General features: G+C 35.6%; 4 protein-coding genes across 5 annotated transcripts in view; 2 read left to right on the forward strand and 2 right to left on the reverse strand.

The window, feature by feature from the left end:
• Nucleotides 1–3,985, forward strand: part of LOC126972352 (L-threonine ammonia-lyase-like) — a 27,405-nt gene extending 23,420 nt beyond the window's left edge. For both annotated transcript variants that reach the window (XM_050819041.1, XM_050819040.1), the window contains exons 9-10: nucleotides 2,190–2,415; nucleotides 3,813–3,985. In XM_050819041.1, the coding sequence (XP_050674998.1) occupies nucleotides 2,190–2,415; nucleotides 3,813–3,935 (349 nt within the window). In that variant the 3' untranslated portion in view covers nucleotides 3,936–3,985. The remainder of the gene's footprint in view (nucleotides 1–2,189; nucleotides 2,416–3,812) is intronic.
• The window catches only part of LOC126972325 (uncharacterized), a 768,748-nt gene that overhangs the window by 50,746 nt on the left and 694,589 nt on the right, over nucleotides 1–23,413 (forward strand). The window lies entirely within an intron of this gene.
• LOC126972600 (40S ribosomal protein S25) lies at nucleotides 3,979–6,716 on the reverse strand. Its single transcript, XM_050819454.1, has 4 exons — nucleotides 6,702–6,716; nucleotides 5,366–5,458; nucleotides 4,979–5,162; nucleotides 3,979–4,094 (listed from the first exon to the last, which is right to left on the reverse strand). Exons 1-4 carry the CDS (start codon nucleotides 6,714–6,716, stop codon nucleotides 4,015–4,017), a joined length of 372 nt encoding a protein of 123 aa, XP_050675411.1. The 3' UTR covers nucleotides 3,979–4,014.
• The window catches only part of LOC126972328 (peroxisomal biogenesis factor 6), a 30,964-nt gene continuing 16,469 nt past the window's right edge, over nucleotides 8,919–23,413 (reverse strand). Inside the window, exons 6-10 of the mRNA XM_050819002.1 lie at nucleotides 17,998–18,144; nucleotides 14,616–14,774; nucleotides 12,991–13,153; nucleotides 12,465–12,604; nucleotides 8,919–9,131 (exon numbers count right to left, since the gene is read on the reverse strand). Of these exons, the coding sequence (XP_050674959.1) occupies nucleotides 8,992–9,131; nucleotides 12,465–12,604; nucleotides 12,991–13,153; nucleotides 14,616–14,774; nucleotides 17,998–18,144 (749 nt within the window). The 3' untranslated portion in view covers nucleotides 8,919–8,991. The remainder of the gene's footprint in view (nucleotides 9,132–12,464; nucleotides 12,605–12,990; nucleotides 13,154–14,615; nucleotides 14,775–17,997; nucleotides 18,145–23,413) is intronic.

Consider the following 23,413-nt stretch of genomic DNA (forward strand, 5'->3'; position numbering starts at 1 on the left):
GCCTTTTTCAGTTGAAGAATGTGCTAGGATCATGGCTTCTCTGGAACTAGGCATCAGTATGCGTCGCACTGCAAGGATGGTGGGTGTGACGGTACAAACGGTCCAGAAGGTAAAGCGAAGGTACGAAGAGACTGGACACCATCTGAGGAGACCTTGTAATGGCAGACCCAGGTGTACCAGTGCCCGAGAAGATCGTTATATTATTTCCACTGTGTTAAGAAATTGCCACCAAAATGCAGTTGAAGTCCAGCAACAGCTACTTCAGACCCGGAGGGACTACATTAGTGACAGTACAGTGAGAAGAAGACTTGCTGAAGCAAATTTGAAACTCCGAAGACCAGCGAGTGGCCCAAAACTCGAGAGACAGCATCGAGTAGCGAGACTGCGATACGCCCGTGAACACATGCAGTGGTATGAAGAACAATGGTCAAGAATTTTGTTTGCAGATGAGTCTCGATTCTCCCTTTACACTTCTGATGGAAGGCAAAGTGTTTACAGGCGACCTGGTTAGCGATACCTTCAAGCCTGCATCTCAGAAAGAGTCCAATACGGTGGAGGCAGTGAACATATATGGGCTGACATATCTTCAGAAGGTCGCACAGAGCTAGTAGCCATAGAAAATGGCACCCTCACTGGGCAAAGATATGCTCAAGAGATTCTCAATGAGTATGCAGGGCCTTATTTAGCAAATATGGGTGATGTATCGATGCTGATGCATGATAATGCCCGGCCACACACGGCTCATATCGTACAAGAGTATATTCAGGAGGTCGGTATCAGCGTGATGGCTTGGCCATCAAGAAGTCCTGATCTCAACCCGATTGAACACGCCTGGGATGAGCTTGGGAGGCTAGTCAGAAATCGCAGACCACCACCTACTACCCTCAGGGCACTAAAGCAGGCCCTGGTAGAAGAATGGGAGAATATTGCCCAACATCGGCTCCGTAACCTAGTGTTCAGTATGCCAAACCGGCTCGAAGCTGTAATCAGAGCTCGAGGAGGCAATACCAGTTATTAAAAATTAAATAACATGTAATACATTTTTGTTGAATTTTTTTACACTAAACTTAAAATGTCTATTTTCATTGTTTTATCTTTTTTAAGTTAAAAATGTTACTAATGTATAATTTTAGTTTCTAAGAATTAAAGCCTATTAAATTTGCAACAAAACGTTTTAATCTTAAATCTCTACCTTCTATAGTTAAGAAAAAAATTAATTTGAAAAGTGTGATACTTACTTTTGCAGGCCAGTGTAGTATTTTATTAATATTAAAGGTAAATAAGAGGTGTATTAAATTAAATTTTTAGTTAACTATGTATTTGATACTTTTCTGTTTTTGAAGTATGTATTTTTAAACGAATTTTAATTTTATTTTTTACTTTTTAGTGTCAGTAATAATAATAATAATATAATCAATCTGAGTGAAAACTCCTAAAAAACCCGTACACAAAAAACATTGATATTATTCGCGTAGACAAATATTTTCATAAAAAATGGTCATACAATGAAAACTACTGGGCTAAACTATGTAAAATTATTATAGGACCAAATGGCATCTATTTCGCATCGAAAATAATTACGTAAATTGGATCATAAACCTATTAAGTAAATATCAGAGTAATCGGTGTACATACATAAAAAAATACCGATCGAATTGAGAACCTCCTCCTTTTTGAAGTCGGTTAATTAAAAAAGGTTTCATACCGCTGGAAATCCATTCACATTTTTGGAATAAATATGTGTGTCCCAATTAAGAAGACAAAAACACTTATTATCAATTAGTCACAAATTAACTATTAAGAATTCACAATTATTTGTTTTAAAACATATGTATTTAAATTATAATTAAATTAATAAATTATAATTTTGAAGTAGGCTGTATGGCTATATTATAACACTTTACATTTGGCGCGTGAAAAAATAAAAACTTGCGCGCCTTTCCCTATTATTTTCTTTCAAGTATATTTGTTTTGTTTATATTTTATTCATGTTTGTTTATCTCCGCGCAAATGCGTTTTGTAAAATTGCGTATGAAACTTGTGAGCTAGTTGCTCACTACACACTCGGCTAATTTACCATAATTAATCGCCTACGGTTCGGGATGGGTGTGGATTTGCAGGGTGTAGCTGATGTATCTGTATAATAAAGGACTGTAATTTAATATTACCTACTTCTATTAAATTTCCAGAGCCGTTTGTATAATAAGCAGCGGTAATATAGATTCCGGCAGGCTGTCACGAACTATCCAACGCGGCCTGGGTTCATCCGGACGGATGTTGAGGTTCGCGGTAGCAGTTGCCGACCAGCCGACCGGTTTGGAGAAATTGGCGAAAACTATCGCCGAAGAGCACACAGTACTAAAGAGTCTTATTACCGAACAGATGTGGGTGCATAGCGACGTTAGCGTTACCTGGGTTTGTTCTTTGCACTTTCGTTTTGAACGTCGATGATTAGCGTGCTACGAAAACAACAAAATTATAGTTACGCCTATGTATAATACCTATATAATATATTGTTTTCAAAACACGACCAAAAAACGTACCTCTCAGTTTGTATGATAAAATAAATAAAAGCCAGCTTTACCTGTGGTGTATTATAAACTTTAGGCGTACCTTAGGGAGCGCCGCAAGCGAGGTTAATTTTTGCTTCCTCTCTGGTGAATATTTAGACTACGCGTCTAATAAAAGACACTTTATAGATTGCACACGGCCGCCAAATAGTATATAATTTGGTTTGCCAACCGTACTCTTATTAAAGTATTTGTCAAAGAATAATAAACAAACAGTTCTTGGATATTTTTTTAAATATGTATACGTTATTTTCTTATTATTTAGTTCTCTTTTTCACCCTCCCTGAAATAAGATATACTTCAAGAAAATGTTGGCAATAATGCATCAGTTTACATATTTTTATGGAATGCCTACCTATAGAAATGTATTATTGATCGAAGTATATTTTTTATTTCATAATTAAGATGTTGAATGTACCTAATTAGAATAACCAACCTAGAATTAGTATGTAAGTGCTAATCAATTATTGTTGGTATATCTTCACATATATACCTATATGGTATGGTATAGTAACATTTCGAAATGTAATTTACTTGGGAATATGATATTATGTAGTAGGAGAATCGAATTTGTCCTTCAGGTTTAAATTTTCTGAGCAAAATCCAAATTCATTTCCTTAAGGCGCAATACGTAATCAATAATCAAGTGTATTGTTTTATATGCATATATATATATATTGGCGAATTGTGCTGTACACCAATTAATTGTTAACAACTATGTTACCACGATTCATACAAATAAATCATTTCATAAAAACAGTGACACGAAGTGGGTAGTGTTCTGTATTACTCACCTTGTTTAGAATTACCATGGTACTCCATATTATATGAGTTACTGCCTATTATATTAAAAACATACATCCTACCTACCTACCTCCCTGTTTCAATCCAAGTAGTTCACAAATAAAAGTTTACAGGGATTATAACAGCAATATACAGATTGTTGACAGACTGACAGCTGTTTTAGTAATAGTTCCCTTTATTATTAGAACCCTAGAGTATATTTAACACACAAATAAAATTTGAAAAACAAATTTTATGAACGACATATCGTTCAACAAAATTTTATGAAGCCCGTATTGTTCGTAAAATTTTATTTGTGTATTAATCCTAGAAGTGAGGGTTATCACTTTAAAAACATTACATATTATATTTAACCATAAAAAATTGGAGAAGTAACAACTTCCAAGATTAAGTAGTTCTTGATATAATATTATGTGTATTATTATGTTATCATTTCAGGCCAATGTGGTTGTAGAAACAGCAAATGATGAACACACAGCAAATTTCAAAGATCGCCTGCGGGAATTGTATCCATTGATAAGATTCACCCCTGATCTTGAAAGACACAAAAGCAGTGTTTAATAATTATTGTTTTGAAGGTTCTTGAATAAATAAATAAACAAAATAGATTTTTTTGTGTTTATTTAATCTTATACATAATCTAAGCAACTGGATCGTCACCCTTTGTCGCTCTGGTGTATATCACTTGTCCATGATGTTGAACAACCTGTTTAATTAGACCTGGAACAGAATAATACTTTGATGAGCATTTCATTAAAGATACTATGAAGAAAAAGAGTAAATAATTCTATAATCAGACTCAATATATCAGTTTTAACTGTCACGGGTTATCCAGAATAAAAGATCATCACATTAATTATTGTAAAAAAAAATATAGACACTTGCAGAGATCTGGCGATTACTCTCATGTTGCTAGAGAGCATGCATCACAATGAACAATTACCATCAAGTGATCCATAATCTTTGTTGCCATCCAGAAAATGTTTAATAAAATAATATCTTGAGTAGGTAGCATGTATTACATGCAGTAATAGAAAATAGGTACAGATTGCATCAAATAAAATTAATTTGCTTGCTTTTTTACTATTCAAGATATGGGTGACCACTACAACCACAGGTGACACATTCAGAGATACTATGTTTATATAAGGGAAAATATGGGGTTGTATGTATTGAGAAAACAAAGCATTATTTTCCTCCACCAAGAGAAAACCATACAGATCCAAAGAGCTGTGTTACCTGATAATCACCACCAAATTCCACCATCACGCTCACAACTTAACCTTTTCAAGGAACTTTCTTCCTAACACAATCAAAGTATAGAATTATCTTCTTCACACGGTGTTTCCAGGACAATACAGCATGGATACTTTCAGAATAATAGTTCACCCACAAATGCCAGAAACACTTGTTTCCTCTTATATTGCAAGATGTTATTGGTTAAAGTGATCAATATAATCAGGAGATACACTCATTTGTATTCCTATACCACAATAAAGACCATTTGACATTTCATAAACACAATATGTAGATCATAATTGTATGGATATCAATATAACTTTAAACTTCGCGATTTGTTCAAGTATGGAGAAACTTTGACTAACCTTTATCTCTGAGTTCGATTAGTGCCCTCCTGGCTAAGGAGCCTCGCACCTTTAGCCTTTCAGAGACAACGGCGGGTGTGATTAGCTTGTACTGTGGTACTTCCTTGTAAAGCTTCTCATATGTAGGCTTATCAAACAACACCTGGTTGTTAAGCTTGTCACGTACTTTGCCTTTGGACCACTTCTGCAATTTTACATAATTCGTTAGAACTATAAATATTACCTATTTTATAAGAGTAAATAACGATTACTATCATACTCAATATATCAGTTAACTTTTACTCTCATGTAAAATCAAGCAAGTTTCTTAATCATTTGTAATAAATAATGTAACGTTGTGACTGACATGAAACATAACCTCACATGTTTGTTGTTCAAAATTTATACCTTCTTTTTGGCTTTGCCACCGCCAGATCCTTCTTTCTTCTTCTGGGTTTTTTGAGGCTGCTTGGCCGAAGTTTTTGTGTCCTTTTTGGGCGGCTAAAACATAAATCATTGGTTAGGCATTCTAACGCCACGAGGTTGACACTATCAAGTTTTCCCAACAAATAGAGTAAGGGATATTTTGTATAAATATGAATAATTATATTTAATTTTAATCATTTTAACTAATATTTTATATGTAACAATAGACTATTCTAATCTGCAAAAGATAAATTAACAATTCTCCTACAAACACTCACCATCTTGAAACCGGAAAGAAACTTTAATTTTACAAGCAGACAGATGTCATTCAACAAGTGTCATCTGTCACAGGTCACTTTTTTTTAATATCCACTTCTTTCTGGAGATATTGGCTCGTCACTTCTTTTCATCCATCCAAGGCGATCCTCTAATATGTACAGAATTTGAAAATTAATAATATTAATTTTCTATAATTATTTCATTAAGTATAATTATCCCTTATAATACAGTTTATTCTATTATAAATATAATTTTATTTAGTTTTGATTCATTCCTAACATTTTCTCAACCGATTTCAAAACCAATTTTGATAATTATTTTTTTATTTGAAAGCTGCTGCTTCCCGTGTGGCCCTGTTGCAATGTGATCTAGATCTGACAGTGGCAACCATGAGAAAACCCTAAAATTATTTAATTTGATATAATTATGTGCGCGACAAGTTTACGAATAACTCAATATCTCGCAAACCGATTTCGATTATTATTTTTTTATCGGAAAGGATATACTTCAAAGGTAGTTTTGTTAGGTTCTACTTATGGGATCCATAACAATGTAACGGAAGTCTTCAAATCTTAGGAGCAAATTAACGATACTAGTCCGAATCTTTTTATGCTATCCGGATATTTGAATCACCTACCGTAACGTCGTTATGGTCAACGAATTGTCGAGTCGATTATGATGATGACCAATGGAACTCCTTAACGACTTACAGTAAGGGTGCGATCTGTGGCAGAATTTCTATCATTCTGTAATCAAATCGCAATGCGCTTTCATTTATTACTGCATTACAAAATTAAGTTGATCTACACAAATTTAGACAAAATATTAGTTAGTGTAGTTCAGATTCACTAAAAATCTAAAAATAAAAAAAAAATAACAATAAACAACCAAATTCAAAAACACTATTCCAAAACAATAGATATAATATGCACTAAAAAGTTTGAAAAATCTGTTAAAGTGTTTTTGAAGTCAGTTGTTTTTGTTAAAAAATAAATTATCTCTAATGTGCAACTGTGTGTGTGTTTTCATATTATCTTACTTCATCTTTTTTCATTTTTATGATTTTTTCATTGTAAAAATTGTGAAATAGGCAAGTAATTAATAAAACTAAAAAGTTATGGATATCTTTTAATTAAAGTATACTACGACTTTGTTGCTACAGCAGCAGCTAGTCGCCACTCAGTTCGTCCCTGCGCCACTACTTTCCGCACCGCTGTGTCATGGCATTCGCGGCCCGAACCGCGCACCGCTGTACTCTGTAGACATTCGCTCTGCAAAAACTGCTCGCGTTGCCGCAAATAGCGGTGTCTCGTGGCGTGATTCAATTGAACATTAGCACTTCTGAGTTATAAAATCATAACAATTTAATAATAATATAGTTTTGATCCATTCTGTCTGTTATTTAATTATAAATTATTTTCATATAAGCTTATAGGTATGTACCCATACATAAAACAAAATGTAAATTAAAATCAAAAAACAGCGGCCGTGATTATATTTTAACTTCAATAGGTAATTATACTTATTTAAATTAAAAGACAATGATAAATTCGAAGTGCCGAAAAGTACGATTGATAAAATAAGTAGATAGGTAATAATTCATTATTAAGCTATTGCATAGCTTCTATCGCGGGCCTTGAGCGTGGGGACCGAATCCAGAAATTCCGTAACGAAAATAACCTAACAGTTACTTACTACATGTATATAGATATTTCGGCACGCATTTTACAGTTGCCGTGGAACAGCGGTTATCACGTCATATGCTCGTTGTGCAGAATGTCCCAGGTTTTCGAGCCTGGGGTACACATTGATTTTTTTAAATTTATTTATTGTTTTTATCATGTTTTTTTAATTTTTATTATTTTGACATGCATTTTTATTTAGTTTCCTAACCTGTCCCGTTGTCTGTCTGTAATCAAATCTTGCAAGTAAAATTTTACTCAGTTCCCGTTTCCTTTTATTAAAATTAATTTTATTAAAAAAATACTTTATAAATAAAATAAATAAATAATTATAATTGTATAAGTTTTTGTAATAAAATAAAATTCTTTATTAGTTTTAACAAATTCTCCATAATAAATAGTGGCAAGAACCTCCTCTTAACCATATAAAGAATGCTTGTGCCAGGAGGCTCCGCTCTTTCTTAGCCTTAAAATAACATATTTAGAGAACTTAATAAGGTTTCAAATGTGTAAATTGTAGGTTATGTTGTGTAGTTGATGCATGTTAGTGAGTTGAATATGGCAGAAAAAGCATGACAGCAGAATTAGCGTAGTTGAGATCACTGCGTAGTATATGTGGGGTGAGACTAATTGATAGAATTCCTTTCAGTAATACGAGCTCGCTGTGGGACAAGTTAGTTACAAGTGGGAGGCTCCTTTGCACAGGATGCCGGCTAGATTATGGGTACCACAACGGCACCTATTTCTGCCGTGAAGCAGTAATGTCTAAACATTATTGTGTTTCGGTCTGAAGGGCGCCGTAGCTAGTGAAATTACTGGGCAAATGAGATTTAACATCTTATGTCTCAAGGTGACGAGCGCATTTATAGTGCCGCTCAGAATATTTGGGTTTTTGAAGAATCCTGAGTGGACTGCATTGTAATAGGCAAGGCGTTTCAGTTACCATTAACTGAACGTGCTGCTCGTCTTGTCCCTAATTTTCATAAAAATAAATATTGTCTGAAATTGGATGTCGTGATATGACTCGTAGAGCAAATGAGTGAAGAATTGATGACATATGATACATGAGGATTGTAAGGATAGAAGCAATTAGTGGCATTCTGTTGTCTCTGCCTACCGACGGGAAAAAAGCGTGAGTATATAGATGGGTATGTTAAAAGTAAATTGAGTCATACAGCCATAAATCTACAGTTTAAAATACTTCAATAATGATAAGAATGTTTGGCAGTGAAAAAATTGCTCTTAATCAAATAAATTTAATCTTATTGTTAATCATTCTTATTGAGTGTCTGATATAACATGTCATCATAAAACAATTTGTGCTCACTGAGTTTCTTGTGGCTTTCAGCTGAGTCGATATAGTGAAGCGCATTGTTAATCACATATTTAAAGGTGTATTCGCAAGAGCTATAAAATCAAAAACACTCATTCTCTGCGAGGTTATTAACGAACTACGTGCAACCAAATTTATCTTTATGCTTATTTCACCACTTTTCCCAGGCCGATACGACTTAAGTTAACTCCATAAGGGGGTGGCGATCCTATATATGTTGGTGATCAATGATAAATTAAAAAACAAACAATACATATTTTATTTTATAACAAACATATATATATTTTTTAAAATAATTTCACATATATGTACAATCACATAATGTTCTGTAATGACTCGTAGTATCGAAGTTCATCTTCCGTCACCGATGGTCTAAATGATTCCACCCCCTCCCATAACTGCTGCTCACCCAACACAACTATGTCGGCATTCAAATCGGTCTCTTTTATCAAACCTGGAATGAAAATTCAAATTCAGATATTCAAAATAGGATTTAAAATCACTTATTCAACGTCAAAAACTACCACTCACTCAAAATAGTGTGCCTCAGATCTGAGAAGAACGGGCGAAAGAAACTTAGCGGTTTTTTTTTTAAATAAAAATATGGATTACAATAAACATTTATAATAAAAGAACCTGAGGGTGTTCGCTCCACTCCATCTCTGATATAATAAAGAAAATTATAACAATATATACATAATATAGTCTGTTCCAAAGAGTATAATAATATATAGGGAAAAGAGAGCCCTCTCTACGCATTATGAGCTCTCTATTTGAAAACTAGCGCCATCTGGAGATTGGCCCCGAAAGTAACTATATATAGGCTCCAAATTATAAAATTCATTTTTAATGTTGTGACGCAAAGAACTAATTCTACTTTTTAATATAGGTATTGCAATTTTTTACCATGTTGAAATTGCGCGTAGAGTTAGTTACTTAATTTTGTCACAACATAGAACATAAAGGATAGATGTAGAAGTGTAAATATGCAAAATGGAACACACGAGCTACATTTACATGCGCAAACGCTAGAAGTAGCCGCCATTTTATGACCAGTGGGCAGTGACACAAATAAAGAAAAGTTGAAAGGTTTTACAGCGAGTGACAGCTGACAAAGCTTTCATTTTCGGGCCAACTAACAGATGGCACTACAGTCTTCTGAAAACGTCACTTTAAGGCGTCTGTCCCACCCCTAGCCTCTTCTTTCATTACCAATTTTTTGATTTAAATGCAAACAGACTATTTTATGATACTTATTTACAGCAGGGCTAGAAAAGGAAGAATTTTCGACAGAGGAGAAAGACCACGCCATAATGTACCTACAAGTATATACGTTTAAACACGTCACTGTATTGAGTTTTAAACTGAACCGTTGGTTTAAAATTTACTATATCTAGATTGGTATGGTGTGTTCATACTTAATGATGACACATATTAATAGCCCAGTGGACCCATTACAATGCAGTACCGCTCAGGATTCTTGAAAAACCCAAAAATTCTGAGCGGCACTAAAATTGCGCTCGTCACTTTGAGACAAGATGTTAAGTCTCATTTGCCCAGTAATTTCGTCAGCTACGGCGCCCTTCAGACCGAAATACAATAATGCTTACTTATTACTGCTTCACGGCAGAAATAGGCGCCGTATAATCCCATAATCTTGCCGCTATCCTGTGCAAAGGAGCCTCCCACTGTATGTTTAAGAAACGCTGCTATGGTAACTATCGCTATTGTAACTCGGCTGTCCCAAAAAGTAACACAGTAAGGGACATTATACTCAAAATCAAAATTTTAACGACATTCTACTAACACAGCAATTCTCTACAATAAGAACTTTTTTTTAAAAAAGGCCACAGTTTTCAAGTTACAAAATGAAAATACAGCAAGAGACAGTTACCAATATGAAACACAGCAAGTCGCAAGCACTTACTGTGTTTTATGTTCCTGGGTTTTGTATTTGGAAATTGTTGTTGCTTATAAACTAACTTGATTAATAAATTCACAGCACACGCGCGTCAACCTTTGAGACAAGATTTTGTTTTTTTCAATTTAGTGGGAAACCCCAGAGTTCACGCAAGTTTAGGAGAAGAGTATGGGGAGTCGGCAGAGGAGGGTAGCGAGCGTAGACCGTTCATCATAATCCACAGCGAACAGTATTAAGTCGCGACGTGAAAATCAAGTCTTGTGAAGCGCGCGAACATAATACCAGTTTATCCAAATTATTGCGGTTATCAGTTTATCTAAATTATTAATTGCTACGGGTCAACGAAAGCGTTCAGATTCAGGTAGGGTATTTCTGAAGCAACAACAGAAAGCAACTCGAATATAGCTAATTTTATTGCAGTTTATCTGGAACCACTTATCATTGCACAGAATTATAACCATGAGAAACACGTACTGTTGAACCAAGTAACTCATATATATGACAGATGAATATGCGACAGCAAATAAACTGAAAATGAAACATCCCAATAAATATGTAAACAAAATATTCAAATGTACTTCTAGAATGCTGATCAATTAAATGACTTTCAATTGAGTTCGGTTGTTCAGGTAAAATTTTTAAGAGGTTCACGTAACATGTTCTACAAGACTTCATTCAGTGATGATCATTTGGCTTCTCTTGTTTGCATTATAAAATAAATAATATAATTGTTGGACCAAAAACCATAGATCAACAACATGGCATTAAAAATACCAAGAAAAAAAAAGATTCTTACCACACTGGTGCTTCTGATGCCCGAATCAAGAAAAAGTTTTGGTAGGATTTGCCTGTAAATGACTAATCTCGATATTTGGTTGATGATGATTCAGAATAAAAATCCGGAAATAACGGAGCAACAAGTTCGTTTTTATGTTTTATTTTTGATTGTTTATAATTTTCTTAAATTTGATTATTTTCACTTCATAATCGAGTTTCACTTATAAAATTTGTCAATCTTATTAAAATTTAATAGTGCTCTACTATGTTTTTCATTGAATAACCAAATGAAGAAATTAAACCTGTTGTAACCTGTTACCTTACTAGGTTTTTGTGTTACCTTGCTGTGTTTTAATTTGGTGGTTAAGAGTTAAATATACCAAAATAACTATTTTGAAGTTAGTAGGTCTCATAAAACATGCATAAAGATGTCAACACGTGTTCTAGATTTACGCAAACATAGGCAATAATATTATCTTTATCACACAATAGTCACTTTACATAATTTACGTACGGCTAGTCAAAAATATGTTTTTTTGCTCTCCTGTAAAATAATGTTTATATCCTTTACTGTGTTTCATTTTTGGGACAACCGAACTGTTCCCATGACAGAACAAAGTCTGTCAGGTCAGGTAGTAGTATATATTGTAACAATAGATATATTAAATCGCCGTGTCAAATGGTGTCTGTGATTTATGCTTTCTGTCACTTCTGGAAGCTATCATCTGTACTCATTCGATCATCCAGCGAGGCGGAAAGACTGCCCCCTCTATTATTACTCCTATATTTTCCATTTCACGCCTAAATCACTCATCGTATCGATACGAAACTACCACCATTCGATGCGAAATTTATCCTAGATGGTTTATGGCTACTTATTTTTCGAATTCCAACGTTCCTTCCTTTTAAAATCGCCCAGCGAAGCGGGCGGGAACGGCTAGTTAATAATAGAGTTAAAAATTAGAAGAATTACAATAATTATCGCGGTATTGGCATGTCATCTGCAGCTCTGCATACGAGTGGCACGACCAACCACGCTCTCTAAATAACTAACTAACCTCTCTTATGTATTCTGTGTCTACGACTTACCGTCATTTAGCCTAGAGATTAGTTCGCGAATGGCAGCGGAGCGCGCTACTGACACAACGTGCAGCAAATCAGCACCCGTGCAGCGATCCGGCAGTGCTGCAGCTACTTTCTCTAAGTCCACATCGTCTCGTAAATTGTAGCTAATTTAAAAAATGTTCAAATTAATACGAGTCTTGTTTAAGATATCAAGAATGATTTGTAACTTTAGTCCATAACCCTACTTAAATACCCAAAAACTTACTAACATGAAATCTTCTACATATACTATGAATATTATAATCTAAGATCAAACAACTGCTCAATGTCGTCAACAAAACGTCGAAACGTCATGCACACTAAAGTAATAAACTTGGCCTGTTTTCATCGGCTGTCTAGCAGCAAGAATCTCTATCTACACGTATAAATTATCTTAGATATATCCAAAAAAATATGGCGTACTAAAGCCCACACAGCAGGTGAGTATAATGAAATTTAGCGGGACTGGCCAAGGCTGCGAGTTTCGTCCTCTATTATAAAAAAGCCTTACCTCCTACAGAGTGCTTTGAGCACACAAGTCTTCTCCTGGAGCCCGCAATATGGTCCAACATAGATCAGCTTGTCAAGACGGCCGGGACGAAGAAGCGATTGTTCCAACAAATCTGGACGATTTGTAGCTCCCATTATAAACACGAAACTGGATGAATCCGCATCTGGGAAGCATTTGGAAAATGACTAAGATACATAATAGCATCAAGGGTAAATGTATACACTTTTATAATAAAATCCCAGCCACAGTTCCGGCATTATCTATAAATAAATTTAAATGTTTTATTAAAAAAATGGATCTGTCGTAAATCCTACTACTCTACAGCTGAATATCTAAGTGATAGGACAGCCTGGGACTAGATTATGATTATTTATAGTAATAACAATGACATCACAACATTGTATATTTTATTAGAAATAGCACAAAAAAGAGTGCTGGGAGAGTTTCACGCCATTTGTTTCCGAAGCGGTGGGGGTGTTAAAAGTGACAACTAAAGGAATCACTTTTATGCTTTTAATAATTATTACAAAATAATTGGCCGGCATACTCCCAGATTATCACCACCAGCTCGAAGGACCAATGTCCACTGCTGAACATAGGCCCACCAAGACTTTCATGACAACCTATCTTGGGCAGTCTTCATCCATCGGTTTCCCGTTTACTTTATCAGGACATCAGTCCATCTTGTAAATGTCATGATCATGACAAATTATGTCTTAGGATGAATATTTCGTCTTCCTACTCGTGGTCGCCACTAGAGAGCCTTCTGTACCCATTGATTATCAGTTTTGCGATGTCATCTGCCCATTGCATCTAAAATTTAATAATTATCTGCGTGATATCGGTAACATTGGTTCTACTGCGAATATCATCATTACGGATTCTGCTGCGCAGAGAAACTCAGAGCACTGCTTGTATTACACCGATAGTGAAGTACCACGTTTCGATGGTAAAATAGGAGGGAGGGTCGCCATTGTCACCACAAATGAGATGCGGATTGGTGACCGCAGTATGGTGGTAAAAAAACTATCTATTACTGTACCCCAACACACCAGTGGGGCGACAAGGTCATATCAAACTCTTTTTCGAAACAGTCAGGTAAATTGGCGGTCAATGATTGTCTATGAGGAGAGATTAATTATTAGTAACATTATATTATTATGATGGTAAGTGATACGTCCTGCCCTGCAGTGCCACTCAGCGTTCATGCAAACCCCAAACTCTGAGTTACTGGTACTGAAGGCAACGCGATTTAACCTTGAGACGTATGATGGTAAGGTTCTTTAGTTATTACGGCGGTCGGTGGCGATTTAAAATGATAAAAGATTTACGAGCTTCCGCAATTCAAATTAAACCTAACGAATTGATTTGAAAATCCAATCAACAAATAAAAGTATTTGTTACACAAATTAAACTTGAAAACAAAATTTTATACGGTTGGCACAGTTGGAAGAGCGCTCGCACGGAACGCGAGGGGTTGCTTGTTGTTGCTTTGTTGTTGTTCACAAATTTTGTTTTCATATTTTATTTGTGCAATTAATCCGAGAAGTGAGGGTTATCACTTTAAAACACAACAAATTGTTTAAAAGTTTTTGTATTATCTTGCATACTGCATGGAGCCATACCTTCACCGCTGGTAACACCGTCGAGTTCAGCCAGAAGTTGGCTAACGACACGGTCGCTGGCCCCGCCTGAGTCTCCAGCGGCTCCACGTCGCGGCGCAAGCGCGTCCAACTCATCGAGGAACACTATACACGGTGACGAAGCTCGCGCCGATTCGAATACTGTAATGTAAGTACAACAACGAGTAATACTCTTAATAGTGATTTTCATTATTATAACACTAGAAATAATACAGTAAACGTCAACCACATAATTATTAATTAATACTTAATTACAAAAGTTACATGTATAAGTGCAGATATAAAAAATATATTCGTTTAGTTTTATTCTTATTATTCTACAGGTTTAATATCGTTATATATATATTTCTTGTGTGCGTGTGTATGTCACTGAACTCCTCCTAGACGGCTGGACCGATTCTAATGAAACTTTCTGTGTGTATTCAAAAGGATTCGAGAATGGTTTAGATTCACAATTGAACTACCTCCTAAACGGCTGGAGCGATTTTGATGATTTTTTTGTGTGTTCCAGTGAATTTGAGATTGGTTTAGATTCTCAATTCCGTCGATATAATATAATTATCCTGCTCATGTGTATTTAAGTGGACTCCTCCCAACGGATGGACCGATTTTTCAAATTTAAGACGTGTGTCCGAAATTTCCGACAGGACAACGTCTGTTGGGTCCACTAGTAATATAGTAAAATCCTTCTTAAGATAATCCATGACCAGCTTTGAAAGATCCCACACGAGTGGAAAAAATATCAATATTGCCAAAGCACGCATTATATGAGTGTGTCATTCTCCATAGTGGTGAGCGCTCGCCAGAATTTGTACGACATTTTATAATAGCAAAAAGTTTATGCGTTTAATTATTGCTTACATGACTTCTAACTGGTATTTTGTAACAGAGTTTACGAGTTAAAGGAATACAGTCGTATTTATTATGACAGATCAAATAAGAGCATAGCTTCAAGTTGTTTGCGCCTTGACTGCAAGTCACTATACTATATTTTTCAAGAAGCTGGTCATAAGAATGGTAGCTTCCTGTACATTTATAGTGCATCGTCCGTAAAAATTTTTCTGTACAGTTTCTATTCTCTTAACATATTTATTATAATGGGGATTCCAGATACAAACAGCATATTCGAGTTGAGAGCGAACCAGTGATTTATACAAATTTAGATATGTAGCAACTCTATTGAAATTAGTACCGGTCCGCATTATAAATCCATACATTTTAAAAGCTTTATTTACAATGTTTTATTTACAATAATAGCTTTAAGGGTAAATGTATACAATTCTATAATAAAGTCCCAGCCACTGTTCAGGCATTATCTATAAATAAATTTAAATGTTTAATAAAAAAAATGGCTCTGTCGTTAATCCTATTACTCCACTGCTGAATATCAAATGATCGGACAGCCTGGGACTAGATTGTGATTATTTTATAGCGATAGAAATGACTGTACAATATTGTATATTTTTATTGAAAAGAGCGCAAAACAATAATGCTGGGAGAGTTACTTGCGCCACTTCTTCTCTCTCAGAGCGCCATTTGTTTCCGAAGCGGTAGTAGTATCTAGTAGTTATTAGAAGTGACATCAAAAAATCTAAAGGAATCAATTTTGAGAAAATAAAAGCCTTTTATGCCTTTAAGGTGAAGTGAGGAGCAGATGTCGTAGAGGTGGCGCCAGTGTAGCGGTGTGAAGTGTGAGGCGAGTAGAGGAGAGAGTATGGCGTAGGGTATATGAATGTCTTTTGCTCGGAATGGAATTAATTATTCTGCAGTGTTTAAGCGTTATTAAATAATTTCCAGAATATAAATTAGAAATTTAAAAGTTATACATAACTATAAAATCTGTAATACAAAATGATTTGTGATAAAACACTGTGATTTGTCATCGTCTGTGACAGATCAGTTTGCGTCGCAATAAAATATTTTAAAAATGCCGCCGTGCGTTGTGAAAAAATGTAAAAACAATAATATAAAAGTATTTGTGCTTATATGATTAATTAACGGAGAAAATATTGTGTAACCGGTATACCCTGTAACCGCACACACACTAGCATAAAGGTGCTTCACTTGATAATATCACGGCGCGGAGTCCTTCTTTTTTTACTAGTCCGTGATCATAGGTACACACACACACAAACACATACTCACGCCTTGTTCCCGTCGGGGTAGGCAGAGACAATAGAATGCCATTTGCTTCTATCCTTACAGACCTCACGCGCTTCCTCTACATTCATTACTCTTTTCATACATGCTCGCCGGTTGCGGGTGCTTCAGACATCTCCTTTTCTCAAAACGTCGCCAATTTGATCGACGAATGTTCTACGAGGTCTCCCGCGACCGACTTGCCCACACACACTTGCCTTATATATTTGATGCGTCATTCTTTCTTCACTCATTCGCTCCACGTGTCCAAACTATTTAAGCATTCCTTTTTCAGTCCTTGTCACAACATCCTCTTTCAAACCACAGCGCGCTCGTATTACCGCATTCGGAATTCTATCAGTCAGTCTTACCCCACACATACTACGCAGTGATCGCATCTCAACTGCGTTAATTCTGCTTTTATGCTTCTTCTGCCATACCCAACTCTCACTTCCATACATTAACGTGGCGACAAACACTCCATTATGTACAGCCATTCGCGCTTCTATTGGCACAGTCTTACCGTTTATAAAGGCATGCAGCGCTCCATTCACACAATTTCCCGCAGTCACTTTCCTTTCAATATCACCTTCATATCTTCCGTCTCTTGTAAACATGCTACCCGATAGATACAATAGTATCATATTGTATCTATTATATATGTTTTGAAATTAAATGAAAACAAAAGCCACTTTATTTATTTAGCTCAAAGAAATAATACTTGGGCTGACATGTACACAAAAGCTTAAATAAAGAAAAAAATATATAGTTATGAATGTCAAAAGTTTATACATTCATAAGTATTATTTCTTTGTCATTCATGCAAAGTTATCCATTTATCACAAGAATAGAAATGGATTGAGCTTTAATAAAAGGTGTCAAGAAACTCATTGCCACTCTTTTAAATCAACAAACATTACAATTTATATAATAATGAATGAAAAGTACTGTAATGCAAAGACTTACCCCCTTATTCATAATAGTCTGCTACCTTAATGCATTGCTAATTCTCACTCTGTCTTCTTCTATTGACCTAAGTCAGAATGAGAAAAAACACTCCTAAGAGGCTGTTTAAAATTAGCGGACCATTATGAATAAGGGGGTAAAAATAAATGTTAATTAATTTAAAAAAAAAACACAACATTTATTCAGCGCAGTATCAATCCACACACATAAATAAATAAATATAATGCGAGTTTAATAAATATCAGATTTCATGAAGTACCTTTTCGAACATTTTCCTCTGATTGTCCGATATACATGTTCAATAGTTCTGGGCCCTTAACACTCATGAAACTAACATTCAGTTCCGTACTAACAGCTTTGGCTACTAAAGTTTTTCCACAGCCTGGTGGACCATAGAGCAATATGCCTGAAACATAACATATAAATCACAATTTATTGATTACAACACAAAAAAATATTTTTAAATAATTAAATCATTGACGTTCAATAAACAACTTGACTCCCAATCGCCTATTAAAAGGTCGTCAAAAAATGTTCGAGCGGCGTTGCATATACCATTAACCACTGTCAAGTGCTTCTGTGCCTATTTGATATTCGGCATTTTGACGCTGTTGGCCATGTAGCGAGAGTCTGCGGTATTCTGGGAAACTATTTACAAAAAAAATTGTGTACTTTACTACGTTGATTTCTGAAGTATAAATAACCCGGAAAACGAACGAAATTAATGCAAAATGTAAAAATACTTCAGAGTACTTTACGTTCCTTCGCAGCCATTTGTATTATAGGTCAAAATTAGTTCTCTGGACGCTCGCGAGTGGCGCTTCAAATAGGCACAAAAAAGCGGTATTTCTGCCTGTCCAGTGGTATTTGTGTGTAGAGGCGAAACACATGTCGAAATGTCTCGTGCCAGATTTTGGCGAGACAACACGTCCTGAGGGTGCCTCGTGTAGAGGCGAAGCACATGTCGAATTGTTTAAATGTCTCGTGCCAGATTTCGACGAGACAACACGTCCTGAGGATGCCTCGTGTAGAGGCGAAACACGTGTCGAATTGTTTTGAAACAAATATTGGCGGAATTAACACTAAAGAAAACTTAAATAATTTATATAATTAGCAGTAATGTTCAAAGTCTAAAGACTACTGCCACGAAATTTCTAATAAGCGTATACTTTAGTATACGCTTATTAGACTAGTAACACTACGTCACGTGCGAGATCGACGCGAACACGGCGCAAGAACATTTCATTTTAGCAATCGAAATGTAATTATTTAGGCAAAATACGACACTTCATCCCTTTTTAAATTTTAAAATTGGATATTATGCTGTTATTTTTACAGCTTCTCACTGAACACGAAAACTCTGCGCAATAGACTCATAGGCAGAGTTTTACTTCAGGACACAGGGAATGTCGACAAAACCTAATTTGGCAAACTCAAGTAAAATACATGACAGACAGATGACAGGACTCAGATGTGTTGAACTATGACGTCACAATCGGCATAGGTACTTATCATAATTTGGTGTAGAGAATCACTTTAGTAAAATAATTTATTTATTTATTAAAGGAAAACCCACAGCTAATAATACCTTATCTGTATTACAGAATATAAAACAAACAGCTTGTAACGGTTTTCACATATAGAAACAAAGAGATAAAGGAAAATACAGTAAATCGCTGCACACACAGTAAGATACAAACTATGAATTAAGCATATTAACAAAACAAAGAGAAGAAGCAGTATATAAACATAGTGAAATAATTTTATTTTAACTCAGGAGGATGAAGAACATTAGGAGGCCAGACGAGAGCTATGTAGGGGTAAATGATGATCGACACGCAAGGCTTGGAGTTTTAAATTAACGCTTATTACCGGTAAAAATCGGTTTGTACCTAACAATTATTTCGGAGTAAGCGATATAGGTGAGTTATTTTATTACCAATACTAACCGATAATTCAGCAAGAGTAGAAGTGTAAGAGAGCGTAACTACCAAAAGAACGCTCATGCATCACTTATAATTAAACTGTGCCCTAATAAATATTCGACTAGAAAAAACCGTTTTTAACTGGTTTATACAACACATTAACTAACAAAAAACCTAAGTTAAGTATATTTTTCGGTTTCCATGACAACATCTAGTAAGTAGTAGTAGGCTTTTGTGCTTTTTTATGTATCGTCCTGGAAACATCGCGGAAAGAAACTCATTCTACAGTTTGGTTGTACGCGGAAGAATCTTCATAGCTGCATAGAACGGTGCCTCCGTTGGATTAAGGACGCGTTTACGAAACCGACAAAAAAAAGATATTTTTCGGTAGAGTTTGTGATGAAATGAAACTAAATCTAACAAAACTAAAAATTGCCACAAGTAGATTATTTCTTTATCTCCAATTAGCGGGAAATATTTGCTTTAAAATTTTGATATTTTATGTCTCAAAAAACGATTATCAGTTACCTCTTCACACAAAATTGACGAAATGGGGCTTCATTCAGGATCAGTTTTCTGCTACTACTTACATAATATTGTCTCTTAAAAATTACGTAAAGAAAGCAGATATAATATTTTCAAAAACACGGGAAATAAATTAATGAATATGTTATAAATAATCTCAGAAAAAAATAAAAATGAATCGTCTAAGATTCATATATTTTTCTGATAAGCATGAGCTTTAAATTGTGGTATTAAGGGTTATTTTATTTTGTCCCTCAGTACGCATTGCGCAGAGCGATCTATCGAAACAACGTCAGTCCGCGCCCGGCCGCCGTCGTGGGTAGACACTGTGTCGGTTGTAAGTAGCAGCTCGTACTCGGAAAGATCGCTGTACGAACATGAATATTTTTTATAAGCTCTACAATACTGTCTTTGATACTTTACATATTTTGTACGCAGTCCGATTAAAAAAAAATTATGTTTCTGTATTTTTTTGAAGAATTAGTGACTTATTTTCATCTCTAAATATAACGTCTATATTAAATCGAAATCCAAGATGGCGCCTATGAAATTTACCAACTTCTCTTCATGGGTGTCATTTTCATGGTATTCGGGGTCAACAATGACGAATATCGGGTCAAAATCGAAATCCAAGATGGCGCCTATGAATTTTACCAACTTCTCTTCATGGGTGTAATTTTCATGGTTTTCGGGGTCAACAATAACGAATATCGGGTCAAACTCGAAATCCAAGATGGCCCCTATGAAAATTTACCATCTTCTCTTCATGGGTGTCATTTTCATGGTTTTCGGGGTCAACAATATTCGGGTCAAAATCGAAATCCAAGATGGCGCCTATGAATTTTACCAACTTCTCTTCATGGGTGTCATTTTTATGGTTTTCGGGGTAAACAATAACGAATATCGGGTCAAAATCGAAAGCCAAGATGGCGCCTATGAAATTTACCAACTTCTCTTCATGGGTGTCATTTTCATGGTATTCGGGGTCAACAATGACGAATATCGGGTCAAAATCGAAATCCAAGATGGCGCCTATGAATTTTACCAACTTCTCTTCATAGGTGTCATTTTCATGGTTTTCGGGGTCAACAATAACGAATATCGGGTCAAAATCGAAATCCAAGATAGCGCCTATGAATTTTACCATCTTCTCTTCATGGGTGTCATTTTCATGGTTTTCGGGGTGAACAATAACGAATATCGGGTCAAAATCGAAATCCAAGGTGGCGCCTATGAATTTTACCAACTTCTCTTCATGGGTGTCATTTTCATGGTTTTCGGGGTCAACAATAACGAATATCGGGTCAAAATCGAAATCCAAGATGGCGCCTATGAATTTTACCAACTTCTCTTCATAGGTGTCATTTTCATGGTTTTCGGGGTCAACAATAACGAATATCGGGTCAAAATCGAAATCCAAGATGGCGCCTATGAATTTTACCAACTTCTCTTCATGGGTGTCATTTTCATGGTTTTCGGGGTGAACAATAACGAATATCGGGTCAAAATCGAAATCCAAGATGGCGCCTATGAAATTCACCAACTTCTCTTCATGGGTGTCATTTTAATGGTGTTCAGGGTCAACAATAACGAATTTTGGGTCAAATTCAAATTTCAAGATGGCGCCTATGAAATTCACCAACTTCTCATCATGGGTGTCATTTTCATGGTTTTTGGGGTCAACAATAACGAATATCGGGTCAAAATCGAAATCCATGATGGTACCTATGAAATCTACAAGATTTTCTTAATGGGTGTCATTTACATCTCCAAAATTAGAATTCATTCATAAACTTAAATTATATTACAAAAGGCCTATCTAACAATATCCCACATGCTAAATTAATTTTTCCTTCCCTAAAAATATAGAAATATTTACGTTTCGACTTTTCACCCACAATATTTACAAAACACATTCCCTTACCAATCTAATAAAAAAATCTCAAAATTTGATTTTGAAAGACATTAAATAGGTCTTACCTACTCGATACCTATATATTACATAAATGTAACGTATATCTTCCTTAATCCCACATTATTTTCAAAAGACCAAAGGAAATGTCATGTATCAAACCTGAATCTAACTTTCAAAGACCTATCCAACGATACCCCACAAGGTATATCTCCAGTATTTAGGAAGCTACGTCCAAAGCACCAGACAACACAAAAAATGGCGTGCGTACAAAGTACACATGTCAGAAGTGATACTTATTTGCGAAAACCAATTTTTAAATCTCGTTTTTATTAATAATGTTAAGTATTATGTAAACTTCACTGCGTGAACTACACAGTGAGTTACCATGAGTGTGAAACTAGATGGCGCTGTATTATTAAGATGGTATTTTCTAAACACGCTTTAAATATTTTTAGCCGTTACATAGGTTAGTTGTATTTTTTGGAATAAATGTCTTCGCTCAGTGAACAGTTGTTTTAATGTGTGAGTTCATTAGTTGGGAAGTGTACATGGTCCTATCGTTGCCGGAAGGAATCGAAAGAAATTACGAGTTCAAGTTATGCGGTGTCGGGTGGTCTATCCTGAGTCTACGGTGGAGCAACAGCGGGCACGTGTTACGCAAGTATAAGTGTTGAACTGGACAAACTGTGAGTAATTTTACAAGTTATTAGAAGTAAAGACTTAGAAAATATTGTGTACGTCATTCTGCGCAAACCAATCAACAACTAATGGGTCGATTGGCGGAGGCCAGAGCAAATGCTTGCCGACCTTTTGCTAGAAGTGGAGTGGATTAGGCTGGTCCGAGTGGTAACTGGTTAAGGAATAATGGTACCAACTGGCATTTCATACCTCCTCCAAATTTTGGAGGATTATGGGAGGCAGGAGTGAAGTCTACCAAACACCACCTCAAACGGGTTATTGGTAATCATACACTGACCTTCGAGGAGATGACCACTGTCCTCGCGCAGATTGAGGCTTGCCTTAATTCTCGTCCCCTTTCTCAAATCAGCACTAATACGGACGATCCGTTTCCATTAACACCGGGACATTTTTTGGTTGGAGAACCCTTAGTGCTACTCCCTGACACTAACTATGAAAATTCCAATATTGGTAGTTTAAAAAGATGGCATCTTTCTCAGCGGTTAGCACAAGAATTTTGGCGTAGATGGTCACATGAGTATTTGACGCAGTTTCACCATAGATATAAATGGTCTTCAACAACACCAGAGCCAAACGTGGGTGATATAGTCTTAGTTAAGGAAAAGGATCTC

Source organism: Leptidea sinapis, chromosome 26 (genome assembly GCF_905404315.1).
Source record: "Leptidea sinapis chromosome 26, ilLepSina1.1, whole genome shotgun sequence".
Taxonomy (NCBI): domain Eukaryota; kingdom Metazoa; phylum Arthropoda; class Insecta; order Lepidoptera; family Pieridae; genus Leptidea; species Leptidea sinapis.